This window comes from Anomalospiza imberbis, chromosome 7 (genome assembly GCF_031753505.1).
Source record: "Anomalospiza imberbis isolate Cuckoo-Finch-1a 21T00152 chromosome 7, ASM3175350v1, whole genome shotgun sequence".
Taxonomy (NCBI): domain Eukaryota; kingdom Metazoa; phylum Chordata; class Aves; order Passeriformes; family Viduidae; genus Anomalospiza; species Anomalospiza imberbis.
In genome coordinates this window covers 20,991,316-21,016,029 of record NC_089687.1, presented here as the reverse complement: position 1 = coordinate 21,016,029, position 24,714 = coordinate 20,991,316, and the positions used below count along the sequence as shown (strand labels likewise).

Below are 24,714 nucleotides of genomic sequence, written 5' to 3'. Positions count from 1 at the left end.
GAACAAATGTATATTAGTTCATAAATGTGAGCATGAAAGGACATATGAATAGCTTTTACCTTTTCTAGTAAGTTGTTGCATCCAGAAAAACTGCAAAAAAGAGGAATCAATCTTGAAGTTCAAATTACCAAAATCTTGTATTACAGTTATTTGGAGTTCACAAGTAATCATCCTTTTTAAAACAAAATTTATAATATTTCTCACTTTGGGATAAAGGACTCAGGATTCACCAATGCAAGTGATTACTTCTACTTAGCTTTTCCAAACTGCCTTTCATTTTGCAGCCACCTTTCTCAGCTTATTGTCATGTAGAACTGAAATGACCAAACCAGAAGCTGAGAAATGTCATGTGCTAAAAGGGCTGAAGTGAAGGAGCCAGGGCTTTTATGGTTTTTGCACTGGCTTTCCAGACAGTTCTTTGGTAAATATCAGCCAAACAACCCCATGATGCATAAGACACAAAGGGAGTGCTTGATAGGGCATTAAAATAATTTTGACACATCACTATGTCAGAGATAAATCACTGATGTGTCTTGTTTAGCCTTTTAACTGAATAAAAAGGTATAAAGTACTTAATGCCATTATTTTATATGAAAGAGAGGTTCCACACACCCTAAAAAGTCCTAAATTTTTTTTCAGTTAATTACCATCCAGGTGGCACACAGTGGGATAAAACCTTTGATATAATTTTGTCCTGTCCAGGGTCGGGTCATTGGGCACATCCACATTCCTTAAACAAGGACCCAGAAATGCCCTCCTGGCTGCTGTCAGTTCCCAGCTCCCACTGTTTTCTGGACACTGGAGAAAGTGGCTGTTTTATGAAGGTAACTAAAATCCTTAATTTACTTCCAGTGATTTTCAAGCCTTTCTGGGACACAAGTTTCACCAAACAAACAGCAGTAAAATCTCACCTAGATGTTCTGCTCTGGCCTTCCCTCCCACCACGCCCGCTGTCATTTGTCAGAGAGCTGCAGCATCATGACCCTGGCCACATTAACACAAAATACTCACCACATCTTCCTCGGTCCATGCACAAATATCAAAGGAGGGCAGCAACTGTGTGAGAGATATGAATTGAAAAGAAAACCATCTAACCATTTTTCTCCCCTCCACCCAAATTTTACTCTCGTGGCTGATACTATTCTGTTCCTTTTTCACTGCAAAGTGCAGGACTTGGGCTGCAACTCATATTGATGTACTAATCCAGTGCATTCACACTGATTGTGGGCTGGCTCCAACAGCGTGTTGGCAGTGTTAAATTGATCCTATCCCTCTCTGCAGATAAAATTACCAGCACATCTCCAACAAAAACAACTTAGGAAGCAAAAGTAAACCATCTGATGGCAAGGGACTCTATCTGCCTCTCCTCCTGGTTCTGACACTACAGGAAGGCTTTTGCTATGGCTTCGGTCTGCAATGAAAATAATGCTGGGATTATGACTCCCTCCCAAATGGTGAATATTTTCTGCAAAAGGAAGGAAAACTTTCACTGGACAGCAGCAAAACCAGAATTTGGAGTCTGGCTACTGCAGACTGTCTTCCCACCCATGTACAAAGAAGGCTCTCTTGGTTTCTGCCACTGCTTTGTAACTACTCCTGTAAGGCTGAAGGTGTGCAGCACTTCCCAGCTTCCTCCTACACTTTGTTGGATGCAAGATGGTGTTAGCTCTTGAAGCAGTAGGAAACCACGGAGGAATGGCTGCATGAAACAAAATTCTGGCATGATTTGAAAACTGACAGAGGAGAAGGTGTTACTGTAAGAGTGATTGCCATTTTACTCATTCAAGTATATGGTATCCAAAGTGTCACCTTCTTGGCATTTTTATCCAGCTTAAACGGTTAGCATTAATTGTTGTAGATCTGTATTTGGACAGTCAATGTCTCCCAGAAACTCAATATCATGATGTTGCAAACTCTTTTGATGTCAATAACAGTGATTTATGAGAGACTCAGCTCGGTTACCCACGAGCCCCCATGGCGTTGTCACCTCCTTCAGAGCCCTGCCACCCCCAGGTTCCCCAGACCCCACCCACAAGCCAAGCATGTTGCCTAGGCAGGCCCTCACCTCGGCACCTCCAGCTGCACACTAAGTGACTTGCAGCCTGGGCAGAACGCTGTGGGGCAAAAGTAGTGCTGGGGGCAACACTTAAGGACAAGGAAAGGCAAGTGGCAATTGTGAACACCCTCAGGGAGGCCATCAGTTGTGCCTTTTGTAGGTACTTATAGTCAAACTGGCTGGTGCTGCAGCAGGAGCCTGGTAAAATGATTTGTACAACTGAATAATTTACTGCAGAAGTCCAATAATGCATTTTTAGATGTACAGTGGTTTTTTTTCTGCTTTCTTCATGTTTAAATATAACCAGTGGCAGAATAGTTCTGTATTATTTCTCTCTTTTTTTTTCCTTAATGGGAGAATAAAGGAGAAATGTCACACAGTTAGTAATACAGAAAAGTGACTTAAACCAGCAGACAATAAGGAAACTCTTGGAACACCAGTGTTTTACACAGTGACACAAATGCATAAAATTTACTGTCAAAATGTTTATTGCAAAATAGAAGTTTGGAACAAAAGAGAAGCAAGGGAAAAGTTTCACACCAAAAGAAAGTTTATGACACCAATCGAGGAAATTGAATACATTGTATGATTTAGTTTGTTTGCTTTGGTTTTACACTGGAAAATCAAATCCACAGTGTGAACAAAACAAGACATGGTATGTCAAGTGCAATAAAGAGGATAACTGACACTGCAAGATTTTTTCACACAGAAGTGTAACATTGCATGTTCCACACAAATGATATATTCAATTTACAGCACAAGAGTCTTGGCATAGGCATTGCGCTCAGCTTTGCTTTTTCAGAAGGGAAAATGAAGTTTTCTGACACTATGAAAATATTTTCTATTCAAATTCCATCAGTTTAAACCTGAAGTGTAAGTAGCATTGACTCCTACTATTCAGTACAAAACTTTTTCAGTAGTGCAAAAGCAAGAAATGCAGTGGACTATATCTGACTTTAAAAGGAATATGGGTATTTAGCACACAATATAAAATGTTAGAAGAAACTCATTGGTTCTACAGTTTCAAAATTAAATCTTCTCACGTCAGAAATCTCTGTGCAGATTTTACAGTGTACACTAAGTTGAAGCCTGGGGGAAAGGGGAAAGGTCTCTCCTCCAGATTCCTACCAGTGCATTTTAAGGGCTGTGAAAATTACTAAATGAACTTACTTTTTCTACCTGAACATTCTACCTAGGACTGTAGTTAAAACCTCTGTCAAGTCAGAGGTCTTATTAAAAACCTGTAAAAGCTGCCTGATTACAGATAAAGGAAGTACAGCACTAAAGGCACACAGTAACACTGCTCAATACTTAACAGCTATATGCACACTACAGATCTACTGCTACTGCTGAGAGCAATACCTATCATTACTGCATCAGGTATTTAACTCAGAATAAACACTTTAAAACCCAGAAGGAAAGGGAATCAACATCTAAGAAAACCTCTGGAATGATAAGCAAAAGCCAAGCCATGAACACGACCGTGTGACAAGAGGCCACGGCACACCTCACCTCCAGAAAGCCCTTCCAGTCCAGAGGGGACAAGCTCCATGTCAGGGAGCACACAATGGCTGGCAATGCAGCACACCCACACCGTACCCTAAGGCACTTGCTACTCCAAGAAATTAGTGATGTCATTGTCACAAAAATGACTAGATCAAAAGTTTTCCTTCATCAAGTCCCATTTCCATATTTTTTCACCACTGCTAAGGAAAAGAAAGGGAGTTGGGAGTTGGACATCCTGTCTTGGTCCCAGCTGACCATTAAGCAAGCCAAAAGTCAATCCTCCCCATTCTTCTCTGAGGCCATTTACCCACCTAAGTTAATGTTTGCGGTACAGCCAAGTTCAGGCCTGGTTCTTACCTTTCCTCTCCATCAAATGCAATGATATTATTTTACTGCAAAAGCCTTCAGGCTTTATGGAAGACTGAGAAAATTGGGAACCCAAAAGGCCTGGCAGGGCCTAGTGAGCTGAGAAGTGTACAAGGCACAGGAAGGCTTTTGGTGGTTTGTTCTGGCTTTGGCCCAGAGCAGCCAGAGAAATGCCTTCTGGGTTTGGTTAATGCTTTCATGAGCTGACACACGATGTGACTGTGGACTGTTGTGGAGATTTGTATAACCTGGTGATGAGACAGGTAGAAGACTGACTCGGATACACTGCAGAGCAAAATCAGGTGCGGAAGATGAAATACTCTGCCCTGCTCCAACCACCATACCTGCCCACCGAGCCATTTTCAAAGCCTTTATCTAGTGAGAAGCATTTCAGAGGCAGAAACAACACAGCTTGATTCTCACATATGATAAGTGGCTTGTAGACTGGAGACACCTGGTGTGAAACTCATCATGGGAAAGGAAAAATGCAATTAATACCACTGCTTTTTTAGTAAGCACAGCCAATATCCTAAGTCATTTAGATAATACTATCTAAACTGCATCAGAAGAGTTTGTTATGTTATCACCTTATCTACAATTCAGAGGTCACCTTTGCTACTTTAAATGCGCAGGAAGTTTTAGAAGAGCTTAAATTTTTCCTTAATATAGTTTATTTGCTTTGAGAAACAACATGGGGAAAAAAGGCAAAGGGGAAAAAATCCATCTTGCTTCATTAAAAAAAAACTGAAACAAGTAGGTAGAAATTACTACAAGCACGTTACCACATTCTGATGGTATTTGCTGATATAAGTTACACACCTGGGTAAGCACAAAACCTTGAAGAAAGACTTAAAACTTGTGACGTTGCAACTATGAAAATCAGTGCCATACTACTTTAAAACTATTTTTATTTCTGTAAAGATTAAGGAGTTAATTTAAAAATTCACTTAAAACCCACACAAACATAAATGTGCATGAAGTGCTCCAAGATTGTCAAACACCAAAAAAGTGCAAAATAGCAATGCTGGGAACAGATTTTTGGGGTTTTACAATTAGAAATGTACTGAACCAAATTTTGTTCTTAGTTGCACATCCCTACACTACTTATGTGGTACAGTAATTTATGCACAATGATACATATCTTAAGACCTAAAGTGCACATATTACATTACACAAATCCATCAAATTTTGCTGAGTGCAAAGTGGCAGTTACAAAAATAGTATCATTGCTGTGGGTGTTAACAGACATAGACTTACAAAAATAGTACACATCTACACTGGAAAAGACTATTTGTTCTTATTTCCATTTCATTATTTGCCCTTCTGAGTCTCTTTTTTTCCCTAAAATCAGGTTGCTTTGATGGACCTAAGAAGCCACCTGAGCCAAAGGAGTTTCTCCCTGGGATACTTTGAATGTTTACTGCATCATTTAAATTATAATTTCATCATGAGAAAAGCTTTTGAATACAAGAGGGATAAGTTCAAGTCAATAGATTTGGGAGTGTTTGGAAGAGGATTAAATGACATCCCACAGGAACTACGATCCCGTGCAAAGCGAATGGAGCAGGCGGCCTGAGCGCAGTACCTGTGCCTTGCAGGTGACTGGACCAGTGCTGATTCTTAAGGATAAAACAATTCTTTCTCACAACCCAAAGAGGTGCCCACTCTAGAAAAACTCCTTCAAAGAACTTTGTTTTGTTGCGTGAGCAGGTAATGATTTCAGGCCTGCTGTTATCTAATGTATCCATTTTTCTCTAAGCTATTCACAAAACACCATAATATATAGGTTAGAGCTGTGTAACAGGCAAGCCTATAATTAAAGAAGCCACTCAAAAACAGAAGTTTTATAAAAGGAACCCTTCCAGTAATTGAGAATGGAATTTTGATGGCTTATTCCCACTACTGCTGAACTACACAGTAACATTTTTCTTTTGAAATGCTGCCCTTCTTCCTTGGCAAATATTTTACAACATCTTCCTTTCTAACCTGCATCTGTGTTCGCACTGGTTTCCCTCCCTCCTTCTGCATCACCACTAAAGGGGTCATCAGGAGAAACATCCTCACTGCTCTCAACATAAGTGCCTGGCAGGCAATTATTGCAGCAGATTGTTACACACTGAGTTTTATGGTAAGCTGTAACAGCAGTGACAATACTTTAAAAGTAATGTAGCTGCAAAAAACAGTTATGCAGAGTCTAGTAAATATTCCTGACATTACTGCCAGATTCTACTACGGAGAATTTCACACAAGCCACAGTAGCAGGGCCCAAGCTGAAATGTCACAGTGGCTTCTCTTTGTCCTTTCCCAAGGATGGCACACGCCATTTAGCAGATACAACAGAATCAAAATTTACAAACACCGATTTTTGCTCTCAGGTACAAGAATAAGTCCATCAAAGTTAATGAGGCTTCATGGATTCACATCAACATAACTGAAAATTAGCTTCTAGATCACAATATCTGATAATAGATGCAGAGGTCTGATTGCAGTTTACTTTGCTAGAGTGAATTATATACACATGCACATACACGTGAGGGGGAAAAAAGAACATTTATAGAAATCATCTACTAACAGGGATTATCTGGGTTCTGCTGCTATTCCATTTTTAAACTATATATCTAACTAACTCCTCTCTTCCCCCCAAGCTTCTCTGTTCCTAGAAACCTATTTGTGACTTCTCACAATGCTGCCTTGAAAAAGGCTTTAAATTGAGAAACACAGCAAACCCCTTCACTACAACAGTAAGAAAGAATGGATGTAGAAAATAGCAAATCTGGAAGCACAAGCATATGCATATGACTGACAATTAAAGGGGTAAGGGAAATGACAAAAAACGCAAAAGAAAAATTGAAGTACACCAATGGCATTAATGGCACTGAAGTTTCTCCCAGTGTTTCCAGATCTTAAATTTATCAAGCCATATTTTCTGTAATCAGGCACTAGGAATTATAGATATAATCATAAAATAATAATAATCTCAATTAGTTTGGAAAGTTTAGTTCCAAATTTCATCAAAGCAGAAATAAGTCAGCACAATCGAAACAAAAACAACATATCTTTCTACATACAAATATGCTCAGCCTGGTAAATATCTTTTTCGTTGTTGTTTTTTTTTGTTTTTTTTTTCTTTTACAGGATTTAAACAGACCAAACTGACAGGATTCTTGTTCTAAAACTTTATTGTTTTGCTTTGCTAAAACGATTTCAGGATTAACTCTACAACTTATTTCATTCGCTGCTATCATCTGTGTCATCAAAATCATCATCATCATCATCGTCATCTGACCAGTCGAATTCACTGAAACCCAAAGCCATGTTGATTTTCTTCCCTTTTCTCATAGAGGTGGTTTTAGAAGAATTCTTTTTGGCTTGCATGTTTATCTGCATTCCAGAATGCAGGACAGATCCTGCTTTGTTCAGAGAGAAGATATCCCCAAAGCCCGTCATCATCAAGGCCTTCAGACTTTGGTTCATGCCAGCTACCTCCCCGTTACTTGTTGCTGTGATCTGACATGACATCTCTGCACTGTTTGACTCCTCTGTTTTAGATTCAAAGTAAGACTCCTGAGACATTCTTGCAGCAAGAGGTAAGAAAAACTATTTAAAGGAGGAAAGGACAGAGCAAAAGTGGAAGTTAGAACCAATTTTAAAATCAAGGAAAAAGACACCACCAGATTAGTCAGCAATCAACAGAAAGCATACGATTAGTGAATCTAAACATGGAGGTCAAGTAAGAATTCATTAAAACAGATAGCATCCTTCTGGGGTCATTGTTCTTAAACCAAAGTGCAAAATCACTGAGTGGCATGGCAAGAACCACAGGCAACAGAGTTTTCATGACAAAAGAAGGTTCAAACTCTTCAATCCTTCATTTTGTACAGCACAAAACAGAATATGACATTTCTCAACCAGGTGGACTGGTTCCAAGGCAATTGGAGTTGCTTAATTCAACCTTTCAGGATTGAAGAATAAATCAGGTTAAGACCAGAGAACCCAAACAAACTCTGCAGTTTGATGCAGAAGCAGCAGCCCCTAAATATCAGAAATGAAAGCAGCAGCAGACTGGTTTTGAGTGTATGCTCAAAAGGAGAGAAAGGGTCACCCAGCAACAGCCACAATCAGAAATGAGTCTCTCACCAACGCAAAGGACAGGAGAACTGGCCTCCAGCCTGCACCAGCACCACACCTTCAGAAGCCATCCCAGGGACAAGCAGGCAGGGGAAGAGGGGTGGTTTTGGTCAGCTTGTCAGCTTCTTCAGCTTTTTTTTTTTTTCTTTAGTGGTATTAAGAGACATCTGTCAATTGCTTGTACATAGTATTAAATTTCCACTAATCTTCACCTACTGATAATGGCATTCTCCTGACCCAGTCTGTTTGTAGCAACAAATGAAATATGCCCTCTTCAGGTAAATGATTAATGCCTCTTCAGAGTGACCAGGCTAGTAACCTCTGTGACATGTTTGCCTGGGCTTCACAGGGAATAAAAATGCAGGCGTTTCACCCTAAATTAAACTACCTACTTGTCTTGGGGTGTCAAACTGAGACTCTACTAAAACAACAGCAAAGGAGCTATGTGTAAACACCTGCACTAGCCTTTCTTTCTAAAGCATTTGTAAAACTACCTACCCAAAATTCATGGGTTTTCATATATTTTTTAACTTAATCAGAAAAGTGACTGAAGAGTCAATGGCAGTTGATCAAAACAAGTTACAGGGTGATCAAAACAAGTTATGGTGATGCCCTGTTATGTAACACAAGAGGCTTCACAGCCACGGTTGCTCACAGAATGCCCATTTCTTGGTAAAACCACTTACATTGACTAATTTTCTATCATTAAAAAAGACAGCATCTGTCTTCTGTTCCACTTGAGCTTTACCCACTTACATAGACTTACTGTTTGCATTGTGGTTAAGTAAAGTCAGTGAAACAAAAAAAAAACCCAAGAAGTTGGGATGATGGGGTGCCCTAAATACTCTTCATGCATCCTATTGCTATGTGATGAAAGAACCTGCAGCTAAGCTTCTGTACACCTGGCTGTACAAAAACCTCCAGTCACACCATCAACAGTGTGCTAGTTGGATCAAGGATCAGCAAAAGCTCTTCCTGATAAAAAGAAGGAATCTTTCAAAAACGAGACCTAGCACACACACTTCATTGTCAGGTAGTTATAGCCACTTTAGATCCACAGAAGAGCATCCCTGACATATAGGAAGAATTCCCAACAAAAATCAACAAAGCTGCAAATCAGCTTTCCACTGAAACACCTTCCTGGGTCATTGACTGTTCAATGTCTGAGAGTGGGTAAGCTGTGAATGGCTCATTTTGCAAGTTATAATCACTTTACTTCCTCCAAATTTTGCCATCTTGTTATCTGGAGAATTCAAACAGTTTGTTGGGACAGGACATGCCTTTAGTGACACACTGCATATGATGACTATCAGAAGAGACCCTTAGAAATGGCTGGGATCCACCAGTCTCTCTAAATTCCATGGTTAAATGACCACCTGCAGGTATAGGCCATCACAGGTGATATATGGATTTCATGTCATGCTCACTGTCTTCCTCTAAATAAGATCTTCATCTTAGCTACATACACTACCATCATAAAGTCAATCTTCTTTCAAGAGAAGTCTCCCATTCCATGGCAGCTATGGATATATTTTACTCCACCAAAATGCTCCAGATTCCCTTGTGCTAGAGGCTTTTGGAGATCTGCACAAAGGAATTTGCAGACTCAAAGGTGTCTGTTGTATAAGATGCAGCAGAAATAGGGTCAAAACAAGAGCAGGGAGAAATGCACAGAAGCATTTCTAGATACTGGCCTCATCCTTCCCTCATGCTGAAGTGTGCGAAGTTATACTGTACTCTTTGGAACAGGAGCAGCCTGCCACTCATAGTTACCTTCCATGCAGGATGAAGCTTCTACCAATCCTACAACACTGGAGAATCAAGTGGCAGAGAGAGCTTTACTGTTCTCCTGTCACTTGGTTTAAGTTTCTACTCCTGCACACCACTGCTGGCCTCTGGTCATTGCTGCAGAGCCAAGTGAAAAGGTGACTGCAGAACACAGAGCAAGGACAAGACTACCAGCTGAGACACAACGAGGCCTAGTTTTGGCTAAGAACCAGGTTTATGCCTAGTGGGAACTCTAAGATGTGTCACAGTTCTGGTTGCCATATCTTTACCCCTGCTTTTATAGTCAAGGTAATTTAAAGTCAAGCACTGCAGCTCCCTGTTGTAACCCTCTAGTTTGATGTTGCTGAGCAGACACTGCCTGAACTAACAGAGGGAGACAGATGCTTGACTCCCAAGGATTACACCTTGCAAACATAATGCCCAAAGGTATTTTGCAAATGATTTACAGCTATGAATTTACAATATAGTTGTATGTGTAACCAGTGCTATGAAAAAAAAACAATTCTGCTTGAATAAGCCCTATTTTTTTTGCCAGTATGTCAATTTTTTTCCAATAAAAGGGCTTTTAAAAAAATACGTTCTGTGTAACAGTTCACTTAAGATGCATGGAAAAAACAAACCTATATTTCTCAACTAGAAGAAATTGCACTTAAGTGCAATAGGACAGTTGGGTTAATGCTATGCAGAAAGACAGTTCATGCTTAGCACAATAGGCCTTAGCACAATGCTTTAGTCTTGCAGCAATGCCAGCTCTAAGTGAAAAGTACAAGTCATAAGCAAGTACAGCATAAAAAAACCCTAGGCCCTTGCTGGTGAAAAGGTTTGCTCATTAAGGCTGTGTCTCATGCTGTGCTCAGGATAGAGGATGGCCCACAGCTCAGTTACTGGAATATGGCAAGTGTTAAAGCAGGCATACAGATATCTACTGAAAACATACAGAATCTGCACGTAGGAAAACATTTATCCTCCATTATTTCATTACTGCATGTTTGCACTTGGAACATAAATGCAACTTCATTCAAAGGACAGCAATAAGCTATGCCTTAAAAACAAGTCATATGTAAATAGGTCTGGCTGGAATCAAGGTTATAAGTAGGATAAAATTGTGCATAACAAAAATCATATACTACTGCAATCTCAATTTGTATTTGTCTTAGTTAGTGCTTTAAAAACAAGTAGGTATCACAGTATATTTTTTAACAACTCTGTTGTAATATGTCTCGCCATGCACTAACCCTGTGGTCCTCCCTCTGCCAATCAGTGGTTGAATAGCATAGTATTTCATTAAGAAATTCAGGATAATGCAAGGAAGGTTTTTTTTTTTTCAATTTACAAATAGAAATGTGGGATCTCTACCAGCTGGCAACTGGCCAGTCAAAGTTATCCAAACTATAATTATGAACAAAAACTTAAATTAATACTTCAAATTTTGACCCCCTTTTCACAAAATGGGAATTTGCTTCTTCTCAAAAGAAAAAGAACAGAATCAAAAAAATCTGCATAAGTTTCACAACATGCCTTCAGAAGATACAAATGATTCTTACATTTTAAGACCAAAATCCTGCATCTTATGAAGTCTACAGCTTTTTAGTTGAAAAAAGCATTTTTTGAATGTAAACAACTTTTAAAGCTGAGAACTCGAAATAAATCAATGGGATACTACTAGAAATGCCCATGTCACAATATGAACTATATATGTGGTACCTAATGTAGTAGATGAAATTAAAAAAAAAAAACATTATCTAGAGTGATGCAATAAAATTGGCCCAGAGGAACAACTAAAAACAGGAGCACTACTTCCTTAGTATGTCTTGAGATTTACATAGACCTAGCTCCAAATACTTCTGACACAAGATGAAAGGTTGAATTATTGTCTACTTACAGGAGTATTTGATTGTTCAGTTAACTTCTGCTCCCACATCTTCAAACGTCTCTCCCGTTCCTTTAGTTCCTGCTCTTTAAAGCTCAGATCACGCTCCAGTTTCTTTAGTCTCTCTAAGGTTGCCTCAATTTCACATCTGCACGGAGACAATTTGTTACGTCTTGTCTTTTCCTGACAGATATAAATTGTTCATAATTCCCACTTGAATGTTAATTAAATGTGAAAGGCTGAAAAGTACAATACTAACTCAAGCAGTTCATTTAATTACCAAATGCAAAGTCTTTCACAGCTTTAGGAACAAATGGTAATGTTTATACTTCAGACCATAATACCTTCAGTTGAAGAAAAATAACATTTAAAAGAGTAAAATACCATATAACAAAAACATTTTTAAAATTAAAATGCCTTATTTCCCCCCAACATCATGATACATGATCTGATCCATAAGAAAACTGCATTAAGAACTGGTAATGGGACAAGCATTATCAACACAATACAGGGAGTCCAAGAAGCCCATTTGTCTGGGTTTATAACTCGACTATAAATAATACTTGGACTTACACTCAAAATGCACAGAAGCATTTTGTGGGGGAATATTTTGCCCACTTACCTTCCTGTTTCTTTAGGTGAAGATACAGAAGCAAAAATACAAAGTGCAATATGAGCCAGCCCTGCAAATGGTTACAAATACAAGCTTCTCAAGTTTGGAACAGTTGTTAAAAAGATTTGGTTGACTTTTCTCCACATCTCACCATACTTGCAAAGTTATGAAAAGTAGGAAGGGCAGGAAATTAAGGCAGTACTCTAAGAAAGTTGCAGGTACCATCTTTATTTTGTTTCACTGCATGTACCTCCCTTAACAGTGTAGTTTCCTTTGACATACTTTCTGATGGACAGTATATTTTAAACACATGAACTGAACTGCTCTTGGAAAAGAGTTTAACAAGTTTTGCACTACACAAATACACAGAAGGTGAACAACAATTCTGTCACAAAATTCAGACATATATTTTGCTTGTGTGGTAAAAAAAGAAAAATCTCCTATTAGTATCAGAGGTTGTACTTGCATTTAACATTTCTGTGCCTGTCTGGGAGACTGCACTGCCTGCCACCTGTATCCTGACAATTGTGGGAAGAGTCAATCACAGTGTTTTGTTTTTCTCCTTGAAAAAGTGAGCTCCTAAGAAGACATGAGATTCTAAAGAGAGCTCCAAAGGTAGCTATTTGGACTCTGCAAGGTTAAATATTCTACTCAGACTTCCACATTATTGTGTTAACACACTGTGAACAAAATATGCTCCTTCTGATGTTTTCAAAAAGAAAGTAGAAGGACCAACAGAGTTAGCTGTCATTTCTATTTGGGGTGGAGAAAGAGAATTACTTGTTTCTGTAAATCTCCTGTCCTGGCATGGAATGATTAAACTCTTCTTCACTAAAAGATTTCAGCCTCTCAATGTGGGAAAATAGCATACCCAAAGAGTCTATTTAAGCAAATAAAATAATATAAATATTCCAAATTTTATGGATTTCTCATTTTGATCAGACATCTCTGTCAGACAGCATTGCTCAGAAAGTACAGTGAAAGAATTCAGAGCTTGAATAACCAGCAAATCCTACTGCAAACTTTACCACCATACTTAATTCTACTGCAGAAATCAGCCACCTGGGGGCAAAGGCATTTATCACACTTGAGTCCTGCCGAGTGAGCTGTTCTATGTGGTGGTCAGAACAAATACCCCTCGTAATTATCATGCTTCAGATTTCAAGAAAAATTCTCTATCATATTTAGGCATGCATAAATTAAGACTGATCCTTATGTTGGGTAGAAAGTGGTCACACATCACAATAAAGAGACAACAAGGGAACAAACTAAAAGGCACTGGATCAAAGGTCAGAAAGTGACTCATCACCAGACCAACATATCCCTCATAAACCCTTTCTGTCAGGTGCAACACATACTATGCTATCTACTGTGGAAACTACAGAGCAATTTGAGGGCAGTTGCAAGCACTGCTTTTCTTAGTTTGTCTCTCATCATTGCTGCTACTAACACACAACTCTATAATTTTTTAAATATGTAAATTACATTCTCTTTTAAAATAATATTATGCACTAGGGGAGTCCTGGTAACAATAGTTTTCTCTTTGTCAAAAGTCTATTTTGTACTGTAATTATCTCTCTTCATTAGACAGAAACTTCTTTTAAAATAAAAGGTTAGTCTGCAAAAAACAGTCGCATTCTGAAAAATAATTCCACTGCATAATGGAACTGTGTAATTAAAAAGAAAGCTACTGTACATTGCCCAGTTAATGAGTCTTACTCCATAAATGAAGCAGCTTGAAACATTATACATGGTAGGACATGTGGATTTGTTTGCTTCTGTAGTTCTGCAGTGTGAGTTTACTGTTTTTTCTAGAATAGTTTAATTCTGTGACACTGAAGAACAAATACTAATACATTACTAGAAACTATAATGATAAACATTCACAGATTAAAAACAATGACTGGCATTTCTTTATATGCCTTGAATTACTAACAATACACTAGTATAAGTATCACTAATAAACTATTTTAAGCATTGGAGCAGCCACTCGTGGGGAGAGGATGGAAGGAGAGATACAGTTGGTATATATGACTAAATGCAGACAAATGTGATCTCTCACTGAATTGGAACATCATTATTTCTACAGTAATTTTTTCTGACTGTAATACAAGTGACTTGAGAAAGGGCTTCAAAAAGATCACAGAATATGAACTTAAACATAGTGCAGACCCATGCACCTCAGGCATAAGGGAGTGCCCCTATTTTATTAATAATAAAAATGTGTTGAACATGTATGGAACATTAGGAAAAAAGACACTGAATTATTTTGAGGAAATACAGAATGAGCAGATCAAAATGTGATATTAATATAAAAATGAAGACCAGAAAATGTTGCAAATAAGACCACATTATATAGATAAGTCAAAGCATCATTTGTGTTATCAAATCCCGGAGTCATGTATAGACTCAGCCTACTCTCAGTTTTCATGCCAGCCAGTCAGTGACTCCAGTTACTTGCTGTTACAGCTACAATTTTGGCATGTCTATAGAAAAAGAACCTCAGCTTGCCTTTTTTTAAGAGTGGGGAAAAACACAATCCAGCTTGTCTGAGCTTTGATTTGCTTTGGGAAGTGCAGTATCCTTGTGAAAGTGCAGTATCTGGATCATTAATTCAGAGGTCCCTCAAAGGAACAAGCATAATTTTTGCTTTTCCCAAGTCCACCCTTCTCCAGGGCTCTGATATCCAGGCTTCATTAAAATTCCCTATTTTGTGGTAATACATCTCATACTTTCCCTACTGCTGGTTTCACTATCTCTTTGCAAATCACTATGGGATAAAAAACCATGAAAAAAATCAGTAAAAGCAAAGATTTTTCAATGAAGAAGTTAAAATACTTTAAACTAATGTGCAGTTGTTTATAGTAACAAACTTAAGTCTCTTTTAGTTTATCCTTTGGGATCACTTTATGCATCTTTCATCTACTTCAGGTGGCAAAGTTTTGGCATATTTTCTGTGTATTTGGCTAAACGTTCATGAAAGCTTCCATACAGACATGGCTTTCACACCAGGGCAGGAAGCTATTACCAGAATTTGGATAGGAGAGCACCCCTCCAGCTTCCAAACAAGTGCCCACATGATTTGTGCTCTTTCTGAACGTTGTGTTTTCATTTCAGCTCAATTCAAAAATCATCTTTGCTTTCAGGCAAATCGTGTCCCATCATGAATTTTTATTTTCTCTCTCATATTTCCTTGTCTCTAAGTCATTTATTCTTCCAGAAAAAATGTCACATTTATTTTTAACACAAGTCTCCATGGTAAGAAGTTTTTTCATTACTTGATAGTATCACAGAGCTTTTTGTTGCTACATGGCTTTTCATTAACATCTTTTCAGGCATTCCTCATCTGAGAAATTTAGGTGTATCAAAACAAAATTTGCAATAAATACTTGGTCCACTTGAGTCACACTTCAAGAAGTATACTGATTAAGTAAAACAATGTTTGTCACCAAATGTCAGTTAGCACAGCTTTTATTTTGCTATATTGGCAAGATTTAAGTAGTTATTCGCTTTTCCTAAAGGCAGTTGAGTACCTGTCCATCTTTTAAATAAATATTTTTATTATAAGAAACCCGTCACTAGAATGGTACTTTTTTCCCCAACCCTCCTTGTTCTGTCTGCTGTCGAATGCACAGTATGATGCTCAAAGTCTGCATAAACAACGGTGCCATGAAGTTGGGGTACTTTAAATACCGCCCCGAGCACTCCGCACATGGCTGCGGGCGCAGCGGTGCCCGCAGCAGCAGCACTAGCAGCAGCATTAGCAGCACTAGCAGCAGCACTAGCAGCAGCACTAGCAGCAGCACTAGCATTAGCAGAGCAGCAGCATTAGCAGCAGCATTAGCAGAGCAGCAGCATTAGCAGCAGCAGCAGCATTAGCAGCAGCAGCAGCATTAGCAGCAGCAGCATTAGCAGCAGCAGCATTAGCAGCAGCATTAGGAGCAGCAGCAGCATTAGCAGAGCAGCAGCATTAGCAGAGCAGCAGCATTAGCAGCAGCAGCATTAGCAGCAGCAGCATTAGCAGCAGCAGCAGCATTAGCAGCAGCAGCAGCATTAGGAGCAGCAGCATTAGCAGCAGCAGCAGCATTAGGAGCAGCAGCAGCATTAGCAGCAGCAGCAGCAGCGCCGGGGCAGGGCGGGCCGGGGGCGCTGCGGGGCGGCCCCGCGGGCGGCGCGGGGGGCGCAGTGCGGCGCTGCCGCCAGCAGATGGCGCGCAGCCCCCGCCGCCCGGCCGGGCCCGGGGCCGCCGCCGGCGCGGCCCAGCCGGGGCGGGCCCGGCCCGGGCTATTTATACCCCGTCGTGTGACCGGGGGCGTCCCAGCGACAGCTCAGTTTTTCCACTCGCCTCATTAAAAATCTACGTCTTGCTTTCCCTTGGAAGGCAGCGGAAGAAACGCGGGATTGCCGGGCTTGAAACAAGCCCCATTTCCATGTTCTCCTCCCCATCCTCCACCCCGTCCCGCTTTCTTCGATGCAGGGAATCTTTCGGTATTTTGCGCTTGTTTGGCATAGAGCCGACGCTTCTTAATATAGACTGAGGCAAGATCGTCTGCAAAAATCATCTCCCTATGCAGATCTGTTTTCAATAGTCCATCCCAAACAGAAGGCTGTACTGGGAAGCAGCAAGTTTTCTAACCCACAAATAAACTTCAGGGACAGGTTTTTGAAGTTTTGGCACATTCCAAAAAAGAGGCTGGAAGTTTTACTGCAAAACTGTAATGTAATAAAATTGTCTCAAATCTCATCTCCATTTATAATCACTTATGAATAACAATTACAATCAGCAATAGCTAAAATCATATGCTCAAGCAATGCTGGAACACTATGTAAAAACAGGACTGGCATAGGCATATGCTGGATGTGTGAACACACAGCTGACACAAAGGAAAGAACACATAAGAAATGGTAGAATGCATAAAAGTGAAGACAAACAGAGGCTTGACTTGGAAGGTGGGGTTTTTAGGCCCCTTATTTGGTTTTAATATTAACATCACTGATACACTTTCTATGAAAATGGCATAAAACCTACATGTTATCTGAATTCTTTTGCCCCCACACTATTGACTGAAACATTGTAATTGTTTTTAAGATGTGACTCACAAAAGCATAAATATCATGATGCCTAAACCACTGTAATAATAAATATAGGGTACAGCTAAGTGCATTGGCTCCTAATACAAGTTTTGCAACATTCTGGGCATTCCTGAAAAACAACAAGGTAAGCTATGTTCTAAAAATACTTCAAGCACACATATTTTCTACCAGTACATCACTGGAGCCTGATGTCTTTCTGAAAAAAAACACTCATACCATTTCAATGTAAATCTACATCATATCATCTTGGGAGGAAGAAAACTTACCTCCACTCTGCCTTGTTATGCAGGAATGAGTTACACTGGTCTGGAAGGTTGCTGTCATTTGACATAGATTCCAGGATTGAAATAATCTGCTTGAAAGATGGTCTTTTCTGAAGAAAAAAAGAAAACCAAACCAGAGTATTTGCATTCATATAAATCTACTAAAACTATCTGCAGGAATTTTTCAACGGAAACCCCACAATTAACAGGAATTGCCATACTTTGTGACCATAGCATCCTACAAGAGGACTGTAAATCTGTAAATGGTTTCATTTTGTTCTTCCATTAAAGGAGTCACACAGGCTAGCAGGACTCAAGCCTTAGCTTAGTCTCCCATGTCTACTAGTAAAATAGTATTAAACGTTAGAATCATCAATCATCTAGATTCTTAATTTGAGAGAATAATTTTTCTCAAGCTAAGAGGGAAAATGCTTCCAAATAGAGAAGACTGGACCATCAGCAACTAGTAATTATACAGATGGCCTTTTACAGGTATTAACATAAACTCTGGTGTGTGAACAAGCCATTTAGCTGCCTATCAAAAACAGGTTTCTGGCTGCAGTTCCCCTTTTGCAGAGGAGATACTTTCAGAAAAACTCTCACTTAGCTACTTCAGGAGCAGCCAGGGAAGAAGTGAAGATTGAGGTTAGGGAAGGATGTCTTGTCTGGCAGCTAGGCTCACGGTAGTGGACTCTGTGCTCTTCTGCCCCGGGCTCATTTACTGAACTTTCTGTTCCAGGGCTCTCCATCCAAGACCCACTGTGCTCACAAGTCAGAAAGATCAGTTAAAACTTCTCTGGTTTTTTTTTTTTCCACTTTTCCCTTGGTCCCAAGGGCAAGCTATGAAGTAGGATAATAACTGAAAACTGAAAAAGCCAGTTAAATGTGTTTCTTGAAAGAGCACTGACTCTGTTAGTCTGTTTGACAGACCCCAGACAAGGTTGAGACAAAAGGTTGAAACAAAATGTAGATACATAATAAGGGGATGATGCAGATTCTCTCTCTACTGTGCCTTTAATTATACCATTTCTGCTAAAATTACAGATGCCGCAATTAAAACGTGCATTTTAATTTGGGAGCACAAAAACAATTAGGAACAATGCTGAGGTGTCTCTCTCAGGAAGATCCAAGTGATTTCCGCAATATAAAAGACAGACAATTTCTTTATTTTAAATGTCAAACAGCATGAAAAAGTGTCAAATGCATAACAAAAAAAGAGACAAGCTCTCTTATACTGTAATGCTGCACTATTTGGCTGTAACTGGAGGCTTTGTCTGTCATTTTTTGGTCCACCTCCATGATTTCAGGCAATGGGCAGCTCAGTGAGCTGCACAGATTTTCTTTGCCACAGACAAGCTTGCCCCAGCCACAAGTGCTTATGCAATTTGTTCCCCAGCCCAGCATGCAGAGAGCAGCAAACTGGGCATGCAGAGCTTCACAGCAACAGGTACCAGTTAAGCAGCACATTGCTTGCACTGGTGACACAGACCCCAGTATGGAAACCCAGCAGGGTCACCCTGCCTTTACAGGGGGCTGGGGAGGCAGCTCTCCTCCCCTCCACATACATGATGGTGCTGGACCTGCCACAGCTGAGTAGATCCTCTGAGCACACCCTGGAAAGAGCCCAAACTTGCCCAGTCAGGAGTAGGCTGCACTGGGGGCACAGAGCACAAAATCCATCCGTGGTACCACCACCAACTCCAGTGCAGTTTTAGGGCAGAAGAACCTTTGACCGGCCTTCACACCCTTTTTGTTGCTACAGCTGCATCTCTTGTAACCACACCAGTGGATGTGAACTGTTGAAGGGATTCAAGGGCTTCCCAAATGGGGAAGAAGCTGCCAGACAGGAGATAGTGGTTCCCTGAAATTTACCAGGGTACTGCAACCGCTACGCATTGTCCAACAGACTGGCAGGTACATAATATGCCTATACAAAACAAATTCTATTTTCAGGAAGACACCAAGGGCAAACATTCCCATGCTGCATTAGCTACAATATTTTATGGACTATCCAGGATAATTTAGAAAACACATCTATGAGTTTTGCTTGCTCCTTTTTTTCTCAGGTGTATACTGGGAAGTATAGGGCAGGGCTGACACTAAGTGAGCACAGTCAGCTCTACTATCAGGCTTGCCTGGAGTAACCAGAGTGGAGACAATGACAGAGAACAGGGCTTTTACTAAGGGCAGGCAAAAGGATCAACCAACTGATTTGGGAGAAGCAGCAACAATTACGTGGTGGGTCCTGCACTACAGGCAAAGGGGCTGCAGAGTTGGTGCAACTGGAGCTGGAACAAATGCAGAGACACACAGCACTGTCAAAGTACTGTACATCTCTGGCTGTGCAAATTCTGTAAACAGCCATCAGTTACCCTGCCATCTCTGCTGCTGTCACATTTACAGGTAGCAGCTTTGCATGGAGACAAACCTGACAGGAAGGCACAAGCCTACACTGTCATATGGATTTTGTTGGTTTCTTGCCCCTAGGAAAGGATAACTTCAGATTTAATAAATGCACTCAAAATGCAGAGTGGTACCTTGGCTAAAACTAGCAAGAAGTGATTTGGGAAACTGGGAGCCTGAGCTGAGAAACTTCCAAAAAAAAAAATCTTCTTTTCAGTTGATAACTGCTTAGCACTTTCTAGAAAGCCCTTATAAGGGATTCTTAAAATATCAAGGCATGAGTCGCCTTTGAAAACTGTTTCCCTTTATATCTGTGATGTCTCATACTGAAATCTTTAAAATATATGCCCCTCTAGAAATAATTCTGGCTAATGTTTTCATTGTTTCCTTCCACTCAGTATTTCTTACTGAATAGGTCTCCAAAAAACCAGGATATTTAATCCATATGTCTTTCATTTTTTGTTTCTGCTCTGTTCCCAGATTTCTGATTTCCATTAAAATATTCTGTAATTTATAAACATCTTTGATGTGGAGAGAGACTGAAGGAACAGATGAAATGAGAAAGAATTATTCACCTACAACTCAAAAGCAAGTAACCCCAGTAAACAAAGACATCAGTGATAAGCAACCTTGTTTCTACAATTACTTAATACCCAAGCAAAGGCAACTTGTTTGGTAGAAATTTTAAGGTGTGAACTGTTTGTTTCAACCAGCAGTTTAAACTGCATGAAGACTACCACTCCAAGTATCACGTGGAACACTACAGATATTTTTCTCCATGTGTGAAGAAATTCTTAAGAATTCAAAGCAACATTAATAACTGTCTGTTCCCATGAAGAAATTATGGTGCGATCAGTGTCTAACATTCCAGCTGCTCTGCAGCAGCTCTCCAAGTGTATTCCTTAGCCCCACCATAAATGCATATCCCTCATTTCTCAGGGGTAAGGCACCAAAAGTTACCTCATGCTTTCTGCGGGCTAGAAGTATGCACCTAACAACTGCTTTTGAGCAGCTGACATACTCAAGCTCACCCCTGCTTGACCTTCAGTAACTTGTTCATGCATCAACGATCTGATTTTCTAAAGCTAATCCTGGCAAAAAGGGAACAGTACAGAGAGCAGTATTTCAGAGGAGCGTGCTCCATCTTTTGGCTCATGCAGGCCACACAGCCCTTTATCAAAGCATTTTGAGAGCTGTAAGTAACGAACCTTTCCCAGCACGTGACTGAATAAGTCAGTCACATGTCCAAATTGTGACCACAGATTACTCCATTTCAGTCATGTGAACAAAGCTGTAATTGCCTAACAAAAGAAGAGCTGCATGAAATAAACTAGCGGATAGCAGACTGTCAGAAAAACCCCATCTCACACGAGATTCACAGTTTGCATGCATCAGAGATACCTCTGGGAAGAATGTCCTCAGGAACCAGCCCACACCCAGATAAACTACTCTATCAGACAGAACTCAGCCTGATGGTTAAGCATCATTCTTTTACAACATGCAAATCCCTCCCTCTCCTTGAGAAACAGCAACAGGCTTTTGGACACTTATGGATGTGTCTTGAACAAAGCAGAGAGTGAGCTGATCTAGTATGTGCTAGAATTACAGAAAAGAAGCTCCAATAATTCTTATTCTGAGGCCTTTGGTAGTGATGCTGACACTTGGGAGCAGTTAGTAAAGATAAGCAGTCGGCACTGAAAGTCCTCTTCAGTAATTACTGACCTAGAACTTAAGCAGCCTACTTGTAGATTCAAAAATTTGAAGCATTTTTCTCCCCTCTCTTCTGTGGGGAGGATACAAGGAATTATTAACAGAATGGCAATTATATATCTGTTCATGTGGAAATCACATTTTGATGGATCTCAGTTTTCCAGATCCATTCTGTAGAAAAGCAACCCCTTGCTTTTAAAAGAGAGACCAAGAATGCATATTTCCTTTCTCTTATTATTCTTCTAAGGCTACTCTTTGGTGATAAATTCTAGTTTGGAGCCCCTATATGCTCTCATTTGTCTTGGAATTAATCTTGGTCTCTGTGAAGTAGTAGCTAACCTTCTCCAGAGTTTAAAGAAATTAAGTTCTTCCTGGCACTTTGGCTTGAGAAAAAGAGCACAATTTCCTTTGCTTAACTATTCTTCAATGTCTCAAATGTTTTCATAGGCAAAAGAAATAGATCTTAATCCTTGGTACTAAAGCTAGTATGCCCACAGGCTCTTTTCAGCCAGTTTTATGTACAATAGGATGGTCACAAAGTCCATTTAAAGAAGGTAACTCTCATAATCTACAAAAGCTTTTACTGTCTAAATACTTATTCAATCCCTTCCTTGTAGCAGCAGATTAATAGTGACAATGGTGCAGTTCTTAACTTTTTATTCTGTTTCATGGTTAAACAGCACTGCTATTATCATATTATTACAGTACAGCCATTATAAAGCTCACCATTCAAGCTCTAAGGGAACAGATTAGGAAAGGTTTAATGTTAATTTAGAATGTGTTGCTGCTGTTACTACCCATGTTTTATGGATTAATTTATTCTTTACTTATACTTGTGTTTTCAACACAAGTAGGGCAAAGAACTGGACCTTGAAATTTATATTTCATAACATGATGCTGACATACATCCAAGAGGGATTAAGTATTAATCTTTGAAAGAAAATATAAAACCCACAATTTTTCCACTTGCTCCAAAATGGCTACATTTTTGCCATCTTACCATATTTCCTGTCATTGTCTTTAGTAGTTACAAAGTGAGAAGAATAGTAACTCTTGATTAAAAGGGAGAGAGAGACTTATTTAGGTATAAATATATAAACACACTAAAAAAAAAATACAGTCTTGGGTATCTTTGTCAAGAAATGTGTCAATGGTGTCAGCTCAGACTTGTCCCCCAAAGAAATGTTAATGCACTTCACAAAACAAGGCTGGGGTGGTGGTGCAGAAATCAAACACACATTTAATTACCTTTGAATCAGCATCCCAACATTGGTGCATGAGTTCTGCAAAACTTCTGGGACAACTGCTTGGAATGGTTAATCTCTAATGGAAAGAAAATGTACCAGTTACTGGAAGCATTTCCCTTTAAGCTGCTACTAAGCAATTTCCTATGAGACCAAGAGACTTCAAAGAACTAAAGCACACTCTCTCTTCTAAATACAATATAAAAAATGTGGAGACATATTAGAAAGAAAAATCAAAATTGCTAACACTAACAAGAAGCACAAATAATTTTTAATAGACCTATAAGAAAGTAACATGTCAAATGCACAAATGGGGTTCCTTAAGAAAGCTTAGAGAGGAGACACAAAACCAAGACAAATAGCTTTTAATACTAAAACATAATAATTTGTGGAGGTTACTGCATAGTATTTTAAGATGCTTGTCAGATAGGCATAATGTTCGGCCTGCCTTAATTCCTTTCTCCCACATAAGTGGTCTAGCTGTACAATACTATAATCACTTTTGACAAACAAATAGGTGAAATATAGATTACATGAAGTGAGTTAAAAAGAGTTAAGTGAAGCTTTACATGACACAAGAGACGTATCATGAGCCTGTGGTCAGAAGGATTAATGAGGACATACAGATCTCAGAAAGCACTCACAGAGCACAGTGAACTCATAAATATTTCCTAATGACTGAAGACAAGGAGTTGCTGGTTATAGCCAGGACCACTGACTAAAGAGAATTAGTTTGCAGCTAGTTTGGTTTCATTTGCTGAGAGTTTTAAATTAGAATATTTTTACATTAACAGCCTGCCTGTTTCCAGACTGGAAAGCCTAAAAGCAAATCCTTTCTCACATACACAGATACTGAAGCCTCTCCAGCTGACTGCACATGCTACCAACATTGCACACTGAAGGAGGTCCCTCTGCTCTCACTAAAGCTGTTAACTGACTTCAGATGTTTCATATTATATAAATAATTTTTTTATAGTTAGATAGAAAACCAGTTTCTCAGTGAAAGTGAGTCCAAATGTAAGAGGGGTCAAGCTGGAAAAAGGGTTCTTGTCCTCTAAGAGGCGAGAACCAGGTTCTGCATTCCTGTCCAGACTATCCTCTCAGGAAGACCCTTTCATCTGCCCTACTATTGCCACTTCAGAAGCAAAGCAGAGCAAGTTTTGTCACTGTGCACCATTACATTACTGCAATGTGACCTGCAAAGCCTTACAAGACACAGCAGCCAAAAGTAAGAGTTAAATTCTGTTCCAAAAGCATTTGAACCCTGTAAGAACTGGAAACATGAGACACAGAGGCAGGGCACTGCAGAAGTCTGATTATTAATGTCATAACTTAATGTTCAAGGGTTTCTGTGGAAGAAATACACAGAAATTTGTACAATGCATAAGTAAGTTGCACTGGTGCCTGATCTCTAAGTCACTTGCCTAAAAATACACTGTCTAGTCTTGCTACAGTATTGTCTGTAACTCTCAGTGTTCCAGGAGGTAGACAATCAGTAGCAATCACCACTTGTCACACTTGTGAAGAATGTCGCCTATATAATATGTAATACAGAGATAGCAGGATCCAAATGTCATATTATAATAAAGAACACGTTTCTCAGTGGCAATTTATTATGAGATCATGTCTAGCATAACCTGAACTCTCATGCTTTGCTTTTCTTAAAAAAATCT

General features: G+C 39.6%; 1 protein-coding gene across 2 annotated transcripts in view; it reads right to left on the bottom strand.

Annotated features, from left to right (window-relative positions):
• Positions 1-24,714, bottom strand: part of MAP3K20 (mitogen-activated protein kinase kinase kinase 20) — an 88,644-nt gene that overhangs the window by 21,757 nt on the left and 42,173 nt on the right. The window contains exons 9-13 of one of the 2 annotated variants that reach the window (XM_068195899.1): positions 23,046-23,120; positions 17,688-17,794; positions 11,727-11,862; positions 1,012-1,056; positions 60-90 (exon numbers count right to left, since the gene is read on the bottom strand). In XM_068195899.1, the coding sequence (XP_068052000.1) occupies positions 60-90; positions 1,012-1,056; positions 11,727-11,862; positions 17,688-17,794; positions 23,046-23,120 (394 nt within the window). Of the gene's footprint in view, positions 1-59; positions 91-1,011; positions 1,057-2,526; positions 7,526-11,726; positions 11,863-17,687; positions 17,795-23,045; positions 23,121-24,714 lie in introns of those variants that run through there. The other variant, XM_068195900.1, reaches the window with a different exon arrangement.